The sequence below is a fragment of the Lissotriton vulgaris genome, chromosome 8, assembly GCF_964263255.1.
Source record: "Lissotriton vulgaris chromosome 8, aLisVul1.2, whole genome shotgun sequence".
NCBI lineage: Eukaryota > Metazoa > Chordata > Amphibia > Caudata > Salamandridae > Lissotriton > Lissotriton vulgaris.
Window position 1 is genome coordinate 98,722,649 of NC_141696.1, and position 19,274 is coordinate 98,741,922.

General features: G+C 44.9%; 1 protein-coding gene across 1 annotated transcript in view; it reads left to right on the plus strand.

Annotated features, from left to right (window-relative positions):
• LOC147693521 (ecto-ADP-ribosyltransferase 5-like) overlaps positions 1 to 19,274 on the plus strand; it is a 215,018-nt gene that overhangs the window by 100,244 nt on the left and 95,500 nt on the right. The window contains exons 2-3 of the mRNA XM_086933746.1: positions 4,903 to 5,617; positions 13,038 to 13,082. Of these exons, the coding sequence (XP_086789872.1) occupies positions 4,903 to 5,617; positions 13,038 to 13,082 (760 nt within the window). The remainder of the gene's footprint in view (positions 1 to 4,902; positions 5,618 to 13,037; positions 13,083 to 19,274) is intronic.

Here is a 19,274-nt window from a genome sequence, read left to right on the forward strand (position 1 = left end):
GCAGAGCGAGAGATTAGGCTATTGGCTTTGTAAATGACAATGCCATTTATTTATGTTGTCAAAGCCAACACATAAATAAAAATTTTGTCATTTTCCAAAGGCGAAACCGTTGCATTGTAAATGCTTGTTTAACATTTCCTGGCCCTTTTGATAATCCGTATTTTTACAAATAAAGCAGGTGCACGCGTTGAGGGGCACAACCCGACGTTTTTTAGCATTTCTTGGCCCTTTTGATAATCCGTTTTTTAAAAAAAATAAAGCAGGTGCACGCGTTGACGGGCACAACCCGACGTTTTTTAGCATTTCCTGGCCCTTTTGATAATCCGTTTTTTTAAAAAAAAGAAAGCAGCTGCACGCGTTGAAGGGCACAATCTGTTTTTTGTTGTATCAAAATAAAGCTGGTGTAAAGGTGGCTCAGCAGCTTGCCATAAATGTATTTCAAAACGCGTGTGTGAGCGCATTGGCGGTGACATGCCTTGTGATGTAACTGTAAACGCTCAGTAGTCGCATGCGTTGAGAAAGCAGGCGATGTAACCGCCCCCGCGATGTTAAGGTCGCGATGCGATGGCAGCGCGATGTAACACTGTCGGTGTAATGGGTGTTCCCCATTCCCACCAGCAGCAAATTCCTCTTGTGGTCGATCTACCCTTGTGTCATTACTTATGTGGGCTGAGGCCTCAATGTTGAAATCACAAACAGTGGAAGGGCTATCCTCAGTAATATCAATAGAGTCATATTGACACATACTGCTTGCCGGGCTCCCTCCTTCAAGACTCATATGCAGGGCATATTGCGATACTAAATCTTCACAGGATGAAGGCAGCGACGTTTCGGACATGGAGTAGAAATCCCCAGACTCGCCATCCATTTGAACATGTTCCTCTCCTCCAACTGCTTCTGAGACAGGGGGTAAACCATCCCCTTCTAATGGGTTCTCCCCAAGTTGTCGACTCTCCCCATCATCAGTGGTGGATTTAAGCAGGGAGCCCTCGTTTATATCCTTTGCAGTTGCCCCCTTCGCTCTATCTTTTTCTAATGCTGCGGCAGCTGCAAATATGGAGGGGATTACCACATTCTTATCAGTCCCCAACCCAGTTGTATTAGCCTTAGCACTTGGCTGTGCTGCCTTTACTTTCCCTGGTTCCACTGGTGTTTTGGGCTGAGTTTTCTTGCCCATAAGAGTCTTGCCCCCCTCTTTGGGAGGACGTTTTCCCCCTGGTCATCCGGCATCTTCTGCTTCCCCCTTGCACCTTTGGGAGCCATACCGTCTCTTTTCCTGAGTTTATCGTTCAGTAGCTTGTTGCACTACTGCAGCTATCTCGCGCTGCGTTTAAACTTGCTCTCTGTCCCTTGTAAATAGCACTAGCAGCTATGGCTCCGCAAGTCTACTCAGTTCTAATCAATTCACCCGATGGTTTGGAACACTCACCGGCCAAGTTTCCTGCCCCGGCTGTTCTGTGTCCTAACGTGCAAGAAGCTTGCATCGCTGCTTTTGCTAAGCTGTTTGTTCTGCCTAAACCTTAATACAATAGTTTAAATAAAATAATGGGAATAGAATAGTGATAAGTGGTATACAGTGCATTCATTTATTCTGTGTTTCTAAAACTGTTTCTCTTCTATTTTTGCATGTATCGTATTTGGGCCTGGAATGTACTTCTGAACTCCATCTTTGGAGGAACTGCGCCTGCGCAGAGAAACTCAACCTATTGTAGCCATGGCATTGAACCAGTGCCAGCATCAGACATGAACTGTGAAACTATGAGAACATGAACTCCTAACCCTGCCAGAGGAAGATGAATTGTATAATTTGTTAAAACATTGTATGTTATTGATACATTCACTGCAGGGTGGCATAAAAGTGCATGGGAAGATATAGTTATGGGAGGGAACGTAATTTAAATACTGAATGACAGTTACCTCATATTAATATGGTGTGATGACCTCTCCTCGTCTTTTGACCAATACAATTGTGCGATTCACACATTTGAAACATTGGAGGGTGGTACACTGAACTGGAAAATAGTATAACTAGGGTAGGCTTAGCTAGTTAGATTGTCCGACTTGTCCGAATAGCTGACCTGTCACTGACCCAAAGCACTCAATAGGTGATCGAGAGCAGAGGTGCTGACGGAGCACTCTGTCAGAAGATTCGATAACCCAATCGGGGTTCTGGGAAGGAGTTCGATAACCCAATTGGGGTTTTACTGTTAGCTGCGGAGAGGGTTTACAACGCTGGCGTTCTGAACTTTAGCTGTGGTGCCGATCTTAACCTCTGGTGGTCCAGTCCTGATCCAATTTGGTCCAATGATTTTAACTTAGATAAAAGAACTTAAACCTTTCCCGTGTTTGTGGTTATTATAAACGCAAATGTTATTTACTACCTATTTTCTTGCTAAATCCCTTGATCCTCTAGGACTTTAGGTATCAGTGTCTTGGATTGGTAAGTCAAAAGGTATAGTTTCTGAAGGGTTAACTAAAATTGATTGAGTGTAGGTTTACCTGTTCAATGTGTATATAGTTTTATGGGCCCAGGTGTGTTTGGTAAAACCGAGCAGGTGAGCTTGCGCTCTATCAGCTCTTACCCCTCAACTGACATGACAAACTCCCAAAAGCACCAGGTTAGGCATACGTTCCCCTAAACAGTTCCGCCACAAATACTTCATGGGCGTGCATAAACCATTGATGCAGCTTTCAGCTTTTCAGAGAATGACAGCCCTGTGAGAGGACTTCATAGCTGTCAAATGTATAGGGTCAGCGTGTGATGAGCTGCTCCAAACTAGGTTTTTTCTTTGATTTCGAGAACTTGTAGTCCTTATCTTACAATGGAATAAACAAGACGACAAGTCCCAGATAAAACACTTGAACTTTAATAGCTAGTTACACATAGAAGTGAAAAAATTGACATGGCTTCAATTTAAACATGGCAGTGTTCCATAGATGGGACATATTCTGCATGGGATGTAGATGCAGCAAAGTGAATGGACATGAAGGGGCATGAACTATGGGTCATGCAAGTCCCAGAGGCAGCAAGTGAAATGCATCAGGAGGTTAGACTTAGGCTGAAAGGAGCGATGCTTCTAGACATTTTGGTGGAACTTCATTTGATGGAAGCGGGTGTTAGGTTGAAGTGGCCTCTTCAAAGCCCCACAGCCTCAGTATGCATATATCTTGTTTTGAAATTACACATTGCAGTGACATGTTTAACAGGTAAAAAAAACACTAACATGCAGATTAAGGATCTGATTTATATGTTGGGTGTAAGGATACTCCATCGTAATGGTCCAAATGCAAGATTTAAATGCAGCTGGCCCTTTGGTGTAACCGTGGAAGAGACTTCTCTGTCTCTGCCCTGGTTACACCCCTTCAACAGTCCGACGGGGCAAGGGTTGTAGAAGGTTGATCTCTGCCCGCCAACCTACTGTGGATGGGCAGACATACAGGTTAGTTTTCGCTGCCCGTCACTGACAGGAAAACCTTGCTGGCAAGGGTCAGAGAAAATTGTCTAATGACCCCCTTGCCATGGAGAAAACTCTCATGGCAAGGGGGGCATTCATTTTTTTTTATTTTTTTGTTGGACAAAAGCTACATTTGATGGACGCATCTGTCACATTGACGGAGCATGCGCATTCCTTTTTAAAGAAACATTGACAGTTACTGCCGTGAATGTGGTTCCTGACAGTGCTTCAGAAATGACCTCCAGCTTGTCAATGCTTCAGGAATTACTCCCAGCTTGGTGGTCATTTCTAAATTTTGCAGGTGGGGACTCCATAAGGGCGAAGGAGTAATGTACTCTGTCGCCCTGACGGACTTACATCTGCCCACCAAAATATAAATTGGCCTGTTGGTGTTAGGTATTGCGAGATCTCACTGAAGGCCGTATGGCGCAGAAACGGCTGCAAGGAAGGACGTCACATTCTAGAGAGTGGTGATAAATGGCGGCAGTGCAATGAAAACTGGTTGAAATGCCAGTAGTTTCAAAATACAAGTGTTTATCTTGCACCATTGGGTAGCCGTCAATGGCGCAACAGGTGCAGTCGCACCAGGTCCCAGGGGTGTGAGCGTCCCACTGCATCCCAGTTGCAGCTGCACTTTTCCACCAAACCATGGCTGAGGTAACATTTTCTATTCTTGCATCAGTGATTAATTTGAGCCGGTGCTCGGCACAGGCGGTTAATTCTCAACACCGGCACTGACAGTCCACCACATGGTAGCTCAGTCTGTCTGATTTTGAGATACGCACAAAAACATTGGTTAATATTTTGCTATACATTAATGATGAAACGCCTGCCACCCATGCCATTCTTAAAGCTTTGGGTGCCTTGGAATAGTCTGAATTGTCTAACTTCAGGGCACAAGTCCTAAAAAAAATAAGTGGGGGGACGCTGACGTCACAACAGGAAGTGACGTCACGAAAGGTGGCTTGCACCATCAGACTCATTGCCTCCCCTCGATCACCCCTTAGATGCGCTTGCATCAGAGAAGCCAGCGCATGAGCAACGTTCTGAATGGGCTCTGATCTTGCCCCAGAGAGGCCAATGAGTGAATGTGTGTGGCTCCCTTTGCTCCAGTTATCGAGCTCCCGGTAAAATAAGTGGGGGGACGCCGTCCACCCGCGTGGTACCCCGACTCAAGCCCTGTCTAACTTGTATGATGCGCTGGTCAGTAGTAATTCTGGTACTGTCGGCTCTGGCAGGGGCAATGGACGGCACACGCTGCAGTGGGCCCCTGGGAAGGGCCGAGGCACTTTTTTTGTTTTTGTTTATTTACAAATTAAGCACTGTCTTGCATCGAGGCCTATAGCGCCTCTACTGCGCCACTGTCCTACAAATGCCATGCTGTAAATGCTTTGTGCTGCCTCAATTGACTCCCAGTGTTAATTCTGCTGTCATCTCTTTTCTGCAGGCAAATGTAATCATGCTCGGTATGGTACCGAATGCCTTTGATGATCAATACGATGGCTGTGCTGATAAAATGGAGCAAAGAATTATAACCGAAGGACTGTTAGAAAAAGAACTATCAAGAAATATTCCGTTAAGACAGCAATGGGACAGTGCAAAACAAGAATGGGCGCGAAGGAAAAACAGCGACTCGCTGCCCGACCTCCCGAAGGGCTTCAAGGACGAGTACGGGGTGGCCCTGATGACCTACACGGGCAAAGGCATTTACACGCAGTTCAACGCCGCTGTCCGGGAGGGCGGCCTGTCCACAGCACATTACATGAACAATTTTCATTTCAAATCCTTCCATTTCTACCTGACCAGAGCTTTCGAGCTCTTAAAAGAAAGTTGCAAAACCCATCCCAAAGATGTCTACAGGGGAGTGACGGTTCAGTTTTCGCCACCGACGGGATCAGACAAGAAAATGAGATTTGGTCAATTTACTTCAACATCATTGGATAAAAAAAAAGCAGAGGAATTTGGCTCGACTTCCTTCTTCGCCATAAGAACCTGCTTTGGGCTTCTCATTCGTGACTATTCCTTTTATCCTGATCAGGCAGAGGTGCTGATTCCAGCGAGTGAGGTGTTCACTGTGACCAAATACACGGAGCAAGGCAACAGATTTGTACTAAACAGCACAAAAAATTCCTGCAGTAAATATAAATGTGCATACCTAGACGGTAGGTATACGCCTGTCTGTGCGAAAAATAGTCATGTCGACATAGCATCATTTGTTTGTGTGCAGATGCATACAATGCATGGAACCCGTCCTGTTATACAGGTGTGTATAGGAAATACTGTGGCCTGTGAGTGCATGTGGAGACCTTGAGCCTGATGTGGAGTCAGGGGGATAGGGGACATCTTCACACCTTCCGCACCCTAATTATAAGGGCATTCGCATATAATGCACGTGTAATAAGACAATGATACATCCCTCACAGTTATGACTCCAACCTCTTAATCAGCAAATTTAGCTTACATAGAATTGTTTTTACTTTATACTAAATGCTGATATAGATCTGTTTCTCTGGCACTAGAAGGTCTGAACATCAAGTGATTTATCTAAGCTTAGGACATTTTGACCAATCAGGAAAGCCCTGATTACTGCTCAAATACACAGGAGCAGGACATAATCACACTAACCACTGCCACCTCACTCAGGACTTGATTCACAAAGGTAAACTCACACATTGGTGTACGTTGACTATTTTTCTGTATTCACAAACTACAAGATTAATTTTACTACTAGTAATTTAACAGCTACGGAGACTCCGCAGTCGGGCGGAGAACTCCGCACTTAAAAAGATATATTTTTATGTGCTGAGTTCTCCACTCTGTGGGCGGGTTGAATCACTAAGATAGTAAGTAGGCAGCGCATGGATGAGCATCCTCTTGCGAGTAGGTTTTTGTGATTTAGCAATTTCTTCTATTTGTGGTGGATCTTTCAATTCTAGGCTTACAAGTCACAAAAATGACAAAGATCTTTCATGGAAATTTCTGAGAATGTTGGTATTATTTCAACTTCCTGGGTTTTTCTCAAAGATTTTTTTATTGCGTTGTTGTGTTGTTGAGTGTGGTGTGATGTAGTGTCGTGTTGTATGGTGTTGTGCTTTGTGGTGTTGCGTTGTGTTAATTTGGATTTGTATGCACAAGTAATTACCTGTGAGGGTATCCAAGCGCTTAAGCAGGTGTGTAGGCGTAGGACTTGGGTGCAGTGTGTCCGTCCTGCAGAGTAACTAGAAGAACCAGATCTTCAGCTTTTTGAGTGAGGAGGAGTCCCTGATGTGTTGAAAGAGGTCGTTCCAGGTCTTGGCTGCGATGTAGGAGAAGGCTCAACCTCGCGTTCTGCTTTGTGGAAGCGGGTGTGTGTGCGAGTGAGAGTGTGACTGAGCGCAGGAGCCAGTTGTTCAAGTATGTTGGTCCGATGTTGTGCAGTGCTTTGTATGGATGAGTAAGGGGTTTGAATTGAATGCATTTGTGTATGTGAAGCTAGCGGATCTCTCTGAGGTGTGGTGAGATGTGGGTGCGTTGTGAGAGGTCAAAGATAAGTCCTGTTGTGCTCTTGTGGATGATTTGGAATCGGTGCATGAGATGTTAGGATATCCCAGCGTAGAGTGTGTTACCATAGTCTAATCTGCTTGTGATGAGTGCTTGTGTGAAGGAGGATCTGGTGATCATTTGAAAATCTTGAGGACAATGTAGAAGCAGGAGGAGCTGATCGTGTTGACCTGTGCTGCTGTGTTGAGCTTGTATTCCTGGATGATTCTCAGGTTTTTGGCATGGTCGCATGGTATGTGTTCAAGTTTTGCTTACCACCAAGTCCAGTCCCATGGAGAATTCTTGTTCCCAAAGATCAGAACTTACATCCTGTCGGAGTTAAGTTTTGGGCAGTTACATCTCATCCAGATTGCTTTGTTGATCATGCAGTTGGAGAAGTTGGTTTCGATGGTGGCGACTTGTCAGTCTGAGAAAGGATGAGTTCAGTGTCATTATCATAGGATATGATGTTGATGCCTTGGGATCTGATGATGTTGGAGAGCAGTCTCATGTAGATGTTGAACAGGGTTGTGCTTAGTGATGAACCCTGAGGGACTCTGCGTGTCAGATCCTTGGATTCAGATGTGTAGGGTGGTAGTCTGGCTCGCTGTGTTCTTCCTGTAAGGAAGGAGCTTATCCAGCTGAGTGCCAAACCTTGGATGTCTATGGTGTGCAGTCTTCTGAAGAGGGTGTGGTGAGAGACAGTATCAAAGTCTGTGGAGAGGTTGAGAAGGATAAGTGCTGCAGTTTCTCCAGTCCAGCAATGTGCAGATGCCCTCTGTGACCGCAATGAGTGCTGTTTCTATGCTGAGGTTGCTCCAAAATCCTGATTGGGTGCCGTCCAGTAGGCATGGAGTTCAAGGTGGCTTTTAACATTTTTGTTGATGGCCTTCTCCATCACTTTGGCAGGGTTTGGGAGCAGAGAGATGGGTCAGAAGTTGTTCAGCTCACTGGAACTGGACAATGGTTTTTTAGGAGGGAGTTCATTGCAGCATGTTTCCAGGTTTCTGGGAAGGTGGTGGATTTGATCGTGGTGTTGATGATGTGGGTGAGGGTGTTGCTGATGAAGATGTGATGGGGCATGGGTCAGTTGGGGCCCATAGTTTTCATGTTCTTTGATGTGTCTTCTTCGGTGAGTGTTTTCCACTCAATCAGATGTCCTTCCAGGGAGGTGGTGGTCAGGTTGATGATGAAATCTTTGGGGTCTGATTGTTGATTGAAATTGCTGTAGATCTTTTCTATTTTGCTGTGGAAGAAATTACATAAGTTGTTGCAGAGTTCCTGAGATGGGGTGAAGGTGTTAGCTGCAGCCTTGGGGTGGGGGAGGGGGGTGAATTTCTTGAGAAGATCTCCTTACAATGGTTCGAGCTAGCCTCCGTCCGTTCAGTTAGTGCCCTCTTTTTGGTGTCTCACAGGATATGGTGGTAGTGTCTGAGTGCAGCCTTGTAGGTGACTCTGATGTCTAAGCTTTCGAGGAGGGCTTTGGAGCAGGCATCCGCTGTGTCCTCAAGGTTGAAGTTGAGGATGCTGAGTAATACGAAGGCCTTGGACTTGATGATAAGGGGAGCAATGAAGTCTGTGATGATTTTGCTGAAGTTGGTTTGTGGCCCTGGTGGTTGGTATGTGAGGGTGGTGCCTTTCAGGATGAAACTGTTAGTTTGTAGTCTGGAGTGCATGTAGGATGGGATAGCCACAGAGATGTTGGGTGCCAAAGCAGGGTTGAGCCTGGTATTAATGAGGAAGAGGAGGTCTGGCCCATTGTTGCTGAGTTGATCCCAGACCTCTGTGGCATTTTTTCTGAGCGAGTGGTGTTGAAAAGCAGGCATGCAAGTGGTTATTGTGGTGCGGGTTTGGTGTGTTGTATGCCATTTGCCTGGGTGGTTCGAAGTATTGTTGGAGCATGACAGAAGTGTATGGGTGTGCAGGCGTGTGGCTGTGCCAGGAGGTTGAAGGGGCGCTGAATTTTGCCCACGGATGTATATTTAACAGCTCTTGTGTACCAATCCTAGTGCAAATGTCAGTAATGTGTTTTTTTTATTAAAATCTGCAAATTATCAGCAGATGGTTGATTATTTGATAAGTGTGTTAAATCTAGAATTAAGGAGACTCTGCAGTGTTAAAAAAAATCACACAGTTCCAGTTTTCCAGACAACATTATGTAACAGCAGGCCTAGAAAAAATTAGATAAAAGTCTTTACTCTCGACCAACATTGTCTATCTACCTCAAATGATGCACCAAGAAAATCAACCAGACACACACAATGCTGCAAATGCAATGTCAGGGCCAGTGGACAAGGAGGGTGCCTTATAATCAGAAACAGTTTAACACAGATGCAAATGCTGCTAACCATAGCAACCATCATTTTGGTGCACCCTGTTCCTTTCCCCAGCAAGAGTGATTCCTTCACTGTGCCCTTTCCAAGCTGTCTACCACATCTCAATGGTAGGTTCCCCTCTGGCGCCGGTTAGAAGACCCATGCCGTCACAAGTGTTCTGAACTAAGCTATGTGATAAGTGTGAGGCACCTGGTATGGCCATTGGGTGCTGAGACACTCAAAATAATGGACTTCATCCAGACTGCTATCAGTGGAAAACAAACTCTCTATTTTTTCTCTGTGCAAACATGTTTGGCTGCAAAATGCTATCTTGCTTGGCTGGTATACTGAGGTCTTAAGTCAGACACAAGATCATAGGACAGTACACAACATCCCTCCTCAAAGTAGGAAAAGTAAACAAAATATGAAAATATGGGTGGAGATAAACATCCATGACTTTCAAAGTAGTCCATAGTCCTATAGTCATTGTGGTGGAGAGGGATGACGGTAGAGTGAGCACCTCCTTTGGCCACCGTGCTCCTCTCCATGCTTTCCACTGGTGGTGGTAGTGGGGTTGGGTGTACCTGAGGTGTTCCCTGCATCTCCGCTTAGTTGCATCCACATTATTGTTGGTTCTCCCAAATGACCCCATTGTCTCCTTCACCTTCAGGTAGCAGCACATCATAGTCACAGCTGTCTACATTGTGAATTCTTTTAGGTCTTTGAACATTGACATATTTCGGGCTCCTAGGTCATTTCCCATGTTTTGCTGTGATCATGGTGCTCCATGTCTGTGCATGGAAGTGGCCCATCAGGAGGAGCTACTACACTCATATGGCCAATGCTATGAACAGTCCATAGGACTGAACTTCATGAGCTGTGCACTGTACACTACAGCCTGTGCTACAACAGCGCTGTGGTGTTATTTGAGTGTCAGTTTTCCCTTTCTTTGTTTTTTGCATTTGATGGTGTCATAATTATGTATTGTAATTAATAAAAATGCATAGAAGATAGAGGCCAGCCTGAGAATTTCATTGGCCTGGCTGCCACCAATTTTGGTGAGCACGTTGTTTATGCAGGCCATTTGTACTTCCAAAATCATGTTGGCGTCTTTTTCACTCGCTCCTGTACAACATGCCAAATGCCAACAGCCAGCGCCTACATAGACTCCACTGGCTCCCCGTGGAGAAAAGAGTTACCTTCAAAATCCTCCCTCACACCTACAAATACCTATACAACAAAGGATATACATACCTAAACAACAGAAGCAACTTCAACGTACCCAACAGAAACCTCCGATCTGTCACCCCCGCAATGGCCGAAACCCCATGCTTCCACAGAGCCAGAGCAGGTGGAAGATCCTTCTCTCACATTGCAGGGAAGGCCTTCAGGAAGACTCTCAAGACCTGGCTCCTCAGCTAAATAGATCTGCGGACCACCCCCCTTCAGTTTCAGCACCTTGAGACCCTCACAGGTGTGTAGCGTGCTTACAATTCCCCTGATTGATTGATTGATTGAATATTTCTGAATTCCAAACAATAGTAAATTTGCATCCATTCAAGTAGTACTTCTACGGGTGAAGATTTGTTATTTTTTTGGTAACCCGGTTGCTATACATAATTAAGTTGTTGATCCAAAAATGTAACAAGTTAAAAAGTCGTAATGAAATCATAACACTGAGAAAAACCAACACAGACATAGCAGACCCGAATCAAGGCCGTAATTACCAATCCAAGCAAGAATTTATTTAGGGGTGCCATACCCCAACCCCCACCCGGATCTATCCTCCTGTTGAAACTTGAGACAGCGAACACAAATGAATGGATCGAAGAGCCCACAGTGTGGGTGTCAAAATCTAAAACAGCCTGCTAAAATGTGTTTGTATTGACACTCACTTTCCAAATTCATCTTTAAAAAGAAAGTGTCATCTCACACCAACCAAAGATGACCTGGTGGTGGCAGCAGTAAAGGGGACCTTTTGGTTCTCTAAAATTGATCTCAACTCCAGATACCTTCAATGTCTGCTAATGTCTGCTAAATTAAAAATCCAGAACATTGAACATCTTTTTTCACCCACCTTGGCCTCTGCAAGTGCACAAGGTTACATTTCCAAATCTCCAGTGCTGTAGAGGTGTTCCAGAATGATAGAGATAAATGTCAGCACTAAGACATAGCAAGACTCTTGAAGGACACCATTCCAGACTTCGCTGCATCTGGCAAACGTTGAAAGACATTGGTCTCACCCCAATAACAAGGAATATGATTTCAATGCACGCATCAGCTTTTTTGGATTTCGGTTCTCAGTTGATGGGTGGTCCCTGACTCCCCCAAAGTTAAAGCCATGCAATTGGCACTTCAATCCACATTCATATCAAGAGTTTTATTGGCAAGGTCACATACTGCAGAACATTCAAGAAGAATTTTACATCTCTGACTGGGTCATTGAGAAGGATGACTAAGGTCACCCTGAACTGGACTGAATAACAACCTGGCTCAGCAACATGAATGTGGATGGATTCAAACCCTAACTTTGACCCAAGAATCCAAGGCAAGTCACTTGGATTCCCCTAGACACTGACCTCAGGGAGTACATCATCAAGAAAACCAATATTTCCTGTACTAACTCTCCCTACTAATTCAATTAAAACCATCTCTCACAGACCGTGACATAGGACTGGTGCCCACACATTGTACTCTGGTATCAGGATGGTGGCAGAACTCTGTCCCACATTCTCCCAAATTCCACACTGGCCCACCCAAGGCCATATTACTCAACACAACATGCCTCACCAGTGGCCTAAAGAAATATAACCACATAACTCTCACACTGATGGATCACTACTGGTTCCCCTCTTCGGCCACACAATCTTCAAAACTAGGTGCATCATCTACAAAGCCATCCTGACTGGCACCTTAGCCTACCAGGATGGCAAGCTGCACATCTCCATTGGCTTGCAGCACATCAGCAGCCAGGTCACCACTAGAGTGTAGACAAATATGTGTAACAAAACAGCGAAAAGCCTTTTCCATCTGTACAGTCCCAAATCTGCTCCAATTTAGGATCAAAGTATTAATTGTTTTGGTTCCAGTCTGTCATATTAGGGAGAGCATCCAAATGGGCACCTAGTTCTTCTGCGTATGCAGCACCAATTTAGTAAAGAGCAGAAGACACACTTTCTTTAACGAACACTACATCACACAGTTATTATCTACTTCACCTTTCAGAACCCAGCTATCCCTCCAGTGACTCGGGGAATGAATCTTTGATTTTCACCCTCTACTGTGCTCTGCAGTCTTTCTACAATTTCTACGCCACACACATTCCTCATCCATACATACCATACATGAATATGTTTAATTATAAATTAATTTCTTTTTTAACATGAACATATATTTTTGTACGAAAGTGTGGCTTTTATTGATGTGGTAGGACACAACCAATAATGTAGAACTGTGAAATAGTTCCAACATATTATGCTCAGGATCTATTTGTGAAGGACCATAACACCGTGGTAAAGATCCTATCGTCACGCAAGGGTTTCACTAAGTGCGCGAAGATTGGGGTCTCCCTTATTGGAAACAATTTACACAGAATTATCAGTTTATTAAGTTTTCATTGCAGAGTGAATTTGAAAAACTGTAACGTTTTGAAGAGGAACTATCGTTTGCATTAAAATCCATACAATTTGTAGAATTTGAATTTTTGCAGAAATATCAAAGTTTGAACCGTGCATTCCTTTCGTTTCAGGGAAGAAGGCCAAGTCATCTTATCCATATTGCATTTACAATTCTGGTAAGAAATCACTTCATGTGTTCTAATGGGGAAAGTTTTGAGATCCCAGGATTGGGAAAGTACTTTGGTTTTTATACATCAAGGCTCAGAGATCATCAGTAGTTCAGATTAATGAGGGATCAAAAACAGAATTCCATATCCTCCTCGGACTAATCCTAATTAAAACCAGGATTGGAAGTCTGTGCATGTTTAGATCTTCCACTAAATTAGGAGGAGAGAATTGAGTGCAGGATAGAGTAGAGCCAGTAACCACAGTTGGTAATTCCTAAATATTCCTACTATATAAAGAGACCCCAAAGAGCAGATGCACATCTGAGATGAGAGAATCGATCCCCAGCAAGAACATTCTCCAGTCTATGGGAAAATCAAGGACCCAATGTAATAAAGAATGTTGCTGTTGCAAAACCTGCTATTCCAAAAAACAATAGGTTAGAGACCACAGAGTCATATTTTAGTATTTAGTGAACACACTTTACAATTCAGAAAAGGCTTTACGAATTGCAAAATATGTTTTGCAGCTGATTCTGAATTGCATTTTGGAAGGAAATTAATAGAGGCATACTCTACTACCTATCATTCAGTAAGAGACGGATCAGTGGCTAGCTGAGACAAACAATTGATGGTTAAGAAGTCCTGAAAAGAGGTGACAAGAGAGTCGTGACAGTGAAGTTGTCCCCTTTGGACAGCTTACCCTTGGAAACCTTGTTGGGTGGCCTGAATATCCTATGATGAAGGAAGGTTTCCCAGGCAGCTGCTATGGTATCACCAATTTAGGGGTTCCAATGAACTTTTTGCAACAACAGAAAGGCTGCTTTTGTAATGTAATGTAAATGTAATGTAATGTGAGGTGGATTTGTAAGTGCTGCCACCCATGAGAGTATCCAGGTGCTGAGTAGGTGAGTGCAGGCGTGTGGTGAGGCTGGACCTAAATACAGGCAGTCTCAATGCTCCACAATAAATATAATTGAATAGCCAGGTCTTCAGCTTCTTGCGTAATTGAGGATGTAGAATAGGACCTGGATTTACCACATTTTCATGTTATGAAACTGGTTGGGCTATGATGTTTTTCATTTGCTTTCATAAAAGACATTTATGTCTGTATTAATATCTTTAACATATGTACATTTATGTATAATATAATATTATTAACGTTAATATCTCTCCCATTTCAGCAGGTGCATGTATAGGCTTGCTATGAGTTTTATCTGGTACCATATCCAGGTGACAATTGTCTCATCATCTCATACCCTGTGCCCATGAACAGGTTGGATAAAAAACTTGTTTTATGTGTTGAAACAGTGAAGGAATGCCCGATATACTAATACAAAGAGCAATAAGCCTTTAGAGTTCTGGAGACACAACGAATTCTTGAATGTTGAGTTTGCAATGGTTTAATTAGAAGTATGCAATGAATGTGCATACATTTCTATACAAATGGTGGAATTGCCAAAGCAGGAATCTGTTCCCCCCAAATAAGGTGTGGTGTATCTTTCTTCCACTCCCAGTACTCACCTGTGACAATTCTTTGTTTGTTGTCGCCAAATTTACTTTATGTATTGATTATGTTAGTGTGCTGTAAAGATTTGTAAGTACCTTTCTTTGGCAAGCATCGGAGCCCCTGACATTGAGTTTTCTGAGGGAGAGGATCCCAAATTGATACACTTTCATTCTGTTGACTCGAGGCACTTGCTTCTTTTTCAGTCTAAGGGAATATGCCTTATCATTCAAAGTCAACCCAGTCTACACCACAGCCTAGGTTGAGGGTTTCCAACCACATTAGCCGGGCTGTCCTTTTGTGCCTGATGCTTAACATAAAAAGAATTTGAGGATGCCAACACAAATAAAAGCTTCCTCCAGATTTCCTGGGCCTACTACAGGACTTGGGACTCAGCTTGATAGGAGGAGCTATAGCATAATTCTCCTGGAGCGAATGTTAGAGGATGATCATTGTAGCTTTCTGTAGTCTGCAGTACTAATCTTTAGGTTGGTGTCTGGGGGGCATATGTATGAAAGGATTTTTTAGTCACAAACGCTGCGAATCGCAAAAAAGAAGCGTTTGCGACTAAAAATTCACAAAACAGGATGTATTAGGAAAATCGCATCGCAAAATTAAGGAATCACAAAATTTGAAATTCCTTAATTTTGTGTAAGCATTTAAGGAATCACAAATTGCGATTACTTAAATGCTATGCAACAAGCACCCAAGTTGTGCGATTTCTCCTTAAGAAATCGCAAATTACCAGCAACTTCAAGTTGGTGGCAATTTGCGATTTCTTTCCAAAATGCACTTTGGGGCATTTTTCGAAGTGCCATGTGACGCACCTACAGGGCATGTATGTGCGCCATATGCGCACACATGCTCATTTCAGGGGTTCATCAGGTTGTCCTTATGTCACCCTTGCATCCTTGAAATTATTCTCAATTTGCGATTGGCAAATTGCGATTCGCAAATTGAGGTTCAGGGTCTCTGTCCGGCCCTGACCCGGGCAAGGCCAACAGTAACTTTGATGAGTGGATACAGACCTCGCTAGATTCTTTACTCCCTGTAAAAACCCTGCACAAAAAAATCAAAAGAGGCACCTTGGTTCACTTCCAATCTAAGGGAATCAATACAAAGGTGTAGGAAATTAGAGAGGAGCTTTAGGCAGGCTCAAGAGGCCGAAAGCAGAAATGCTTACAGAGAAGCTATTAGAAAGTATAAGGCGGAAATAAAAACGGCCCAATCTGCATTCTATGAGGGCAGGATAAGTGCGGCCGCTAATTCCCCTAGGGAAATTTTCCAGATCACCAAATCGCTCATTAACATGCCACAAAAAACCCTGATCCCAGAGAGGCCCAAAATCGTTGCGACAAGCAGGCTGAATATTGCCACCATAAAATTCAGCTAATTTCTCTCTTTTTTACCTCGTCACAGGGCAAACCCACTCCTTTTGGTGCAGAGAGTTGCCCTTCATTTACATTTTGCCCTCTAATGGAATTCCCCCTGCTTGACAAGGGACTACTGAACACTCTAATGTCGAGAGTATCATCTGGCTCTCTGACTGATTAAGCCCCGCCGCGCCATCTTATATTAGTCTCTGATATATTCCGGCCTGTGATCCTGAATGTTTTAAATGCCTCCATCACCGCAGGAAAGGTGCCACTGGCTGGAAATGTGCCCAAGTCAGAGCTTTATTGAAGAAACCCAGTTTGGATCCTTCCATTATGGCCAACTATTGTCCGATCTCCCTCCTTCCACGGTTTGGCAAGCTGCTTGAGAAGCATATCAATACCATCCTGGTTCACCATCTGGAGTCTAGCAATCTACTCCAGGACTCTCAAGCAGGTTTCCGCCCAAATCTCGGGACGGAAGCAGCCCTCTTGGCTGTGACAGAGAGCGCTCGGAGGTATCTGGCTCAAGGTGGCACTGCAGCAATAATTGACACGATAGACCACAACATCCTGCTCTCTCGTCCAAAACATCTTGGAGTGACAAGACTGGATTTTACCTGGCAGCAATCCTTTCTGGAAGACCGGTTCTTTCAGGTCTCGGAGGGCGCCACTCAATCCAAATCTTGGCCCCTTAGCTGCGGGATCCCTCAGGGTTCCTCCCTTAGTCCCACCCTTTTGAATATTCATATGGAGCCTTTGGCTGGGATAGTACGCCCCTTCGGCATTGAAATTGTCACCTATGCAGATGACACCCAACTGGTGGTTTGCCTTCAACCACCCTGAGGGAGCATCTAGCTCCCTGGGCAGTTGCCTAGGAGCAGTAGCCGACTGGATGGCGCTCTCCCACCTGAAGCTAAACGGGGACAAGACAGAACTGATGTTCCTGGGTAAGTCCCCGTCACCTAGAGCAGCTATAGACTGGCCAACATGTATGGGCACTATGCCGGAGCCTAAAAATCAGAGTAAGAGTCTCGGAGTTTGGCTGGATAGCACTCTCTGCTTCAACCATCAAGCTATCAAGCTCTCCGCCACCTGTTTCGGCCTGATGAGGCTGTTGAGAAAAGTTCTGCCCCCCTCCCTTTTCAGGCACGTAGAATTATGGTGGAGGCTCTGATCTTGTCCCGCCTAGACTACGGGAATTCCCTGTTCCTGGGTGCTCAGATGACCACAATAAAAAAACTTCAGGTGACCCAGAACTGCGCGGCACGCTTACTTTTGAAGCTGCCTCTGAGACACTCAGGGTCAGCTGCTTTGAAAAAACTCCACTGGCTGCCTATCCAGGCCAGGATCCGATTTAAGGCGATGTGTATAGCCCACAAAGCTATGTGGCACGCTGGCCCGGCTATGATTCACTCTTTAGTGACCCCCGACCACCCTTCCAGAAATCTGCTTTCTAGCACATCTTTTCTTTCTCTCATGGAAAGTGCGGCGAGCTAGATGGGGAGGTCGCTCCTTCTCCTGGAATGCTGCCTCCCTCTGGAACTCCCTGCCTCCCACCATGCGCAGCGAATCTGATCTACAAAAGTTTAGAAAACTTCTGAAAACCTTTCTTTTCCACTAATTTGCACAGCCTGATTGCTGTCCTAGCCCTCCCGTCCTAAGCGCTTCGAGGCCTCAGGGTAGAAGTGCGCTTTATAAAACTGAATTTCATTTCAGAATGACTACACATTCATTCCTAAGGGCCTCCTGGCCTATAGGAATGAATGGGAAGGTATTCCTTAATTGCGATTTCGCAATTTGCTAATTACAATTAAGGAATACTAAAAAAATCCCGTTTTGCAATTCTCAAATAGCGATTCTCAAAAAATCGCTATTTGAGAATCGCAAACACGGATGTTGATACATATGCCCCAGTCCACAGCTTGAGCTGTCCATAGTGGATCCAAACCTGGCAAGATCAGAACCAATCTTGTTTGTAAAGATGACCCCTTAGCCCCAGGAGCTGCACCAGAGTTATTGGGACCGGCATTAGGGGTTCACAAGAGTTGCACTGACACTTGAAGCTTTACGAGCGGAGAGGTGCTGTTAGCTTGCCAATGTACACTCAGAGTATCCAAGAAGGAGTCAAAATAGATGATGGAGGGCAGCAAAGAGGCAGAGCTTGCACCTTGATTGGAGGGGAAGTGGGAGGGATTTGTTAAGACTAAGATTAAGGCCTGAATTAGATCTCGATGGAAAGGTTACTCCGTCACAATGGTGATAATAGGATATAATGGGATTCATATTTGGGCAGACGGATATTCCTTACCGTTGATGATGAACTAATCTGTCTGTCAAGATCTATATAAGGCCTTAAGGCAGTGGCGGCTCCTCCGCAATGACGGAGGAGCGTCGCCTCACTACCTGGCTCTGAGCCAGCAAATGTAAATTAAAACAATGTTCTTGCATCCTTTTAATTTACATTTGCCAGCTCTTAGCCAGCAGTGTTGGGAGGGGCGGGGCCAAGGCAGGGGAGTAGGGTTGAGGAGTGCTACATGCACCTCACTCACTAAGTGTGCATATGTGTTTTGGCCGGCCATCTAAGGCATTGAGCAGCCGAGCAGCAGAAACCCCACAGACTCACTGGTCTGAGCAGAACATCTTTCCTGCCTTCTCAGACCAAACCCTGCACTGCTCTGCAGCCTGGGGATTGGACAGGGAGCCTGACACAGGGGCTGCTGGAACCAGCAGGCAGGAGGAGGAGAGACGGCACGACGAGACGCAACACTTGAGCGGCTGGTGACAATAGAGAAGTGTGGCTCACTGGTTAGAGGAGGCAGACCCTGAAGCAGAGGTCAGACCCGGGACCAGGGTTCAATTCCCGACGCGGCAGGGTCTTGAGCTCAAATGTCCACGGACACGATAATTCTCGCTTCGGTGCCTGACCTAATCATGGGTTCACACTCTGCAACTCTGGGCATTAAGCTTGCTTAATCTCCACAACGGCCCCCCGCGGCGGAATGCCTGGCTTTCACCTTGGGGATGCCCTGTAGGGGCTATCTCACAGGGAAAAGCCAGGAAGGGTTCCCAAGGCAAGCGCTTAGAGACCCCTGGGTGATAAGCGCTATATAAATCCAACATACAATACAATACAATACAATAGGTACGTCGTTGAGTTGCTGGTGCTCCGCCCACTGAAATTAGATGTTGTGGCAATAGACGTGAGACCGCCGCGGTGGCAGTCTTCTCTGCTGGCTAACAGTCTCTGTGGCCATCATGATGGTGAGTTTGCGCCAAGCTGATTTAGGTGTTCCTGTTGTGCTGGAGGTGTACTGTCGGCTA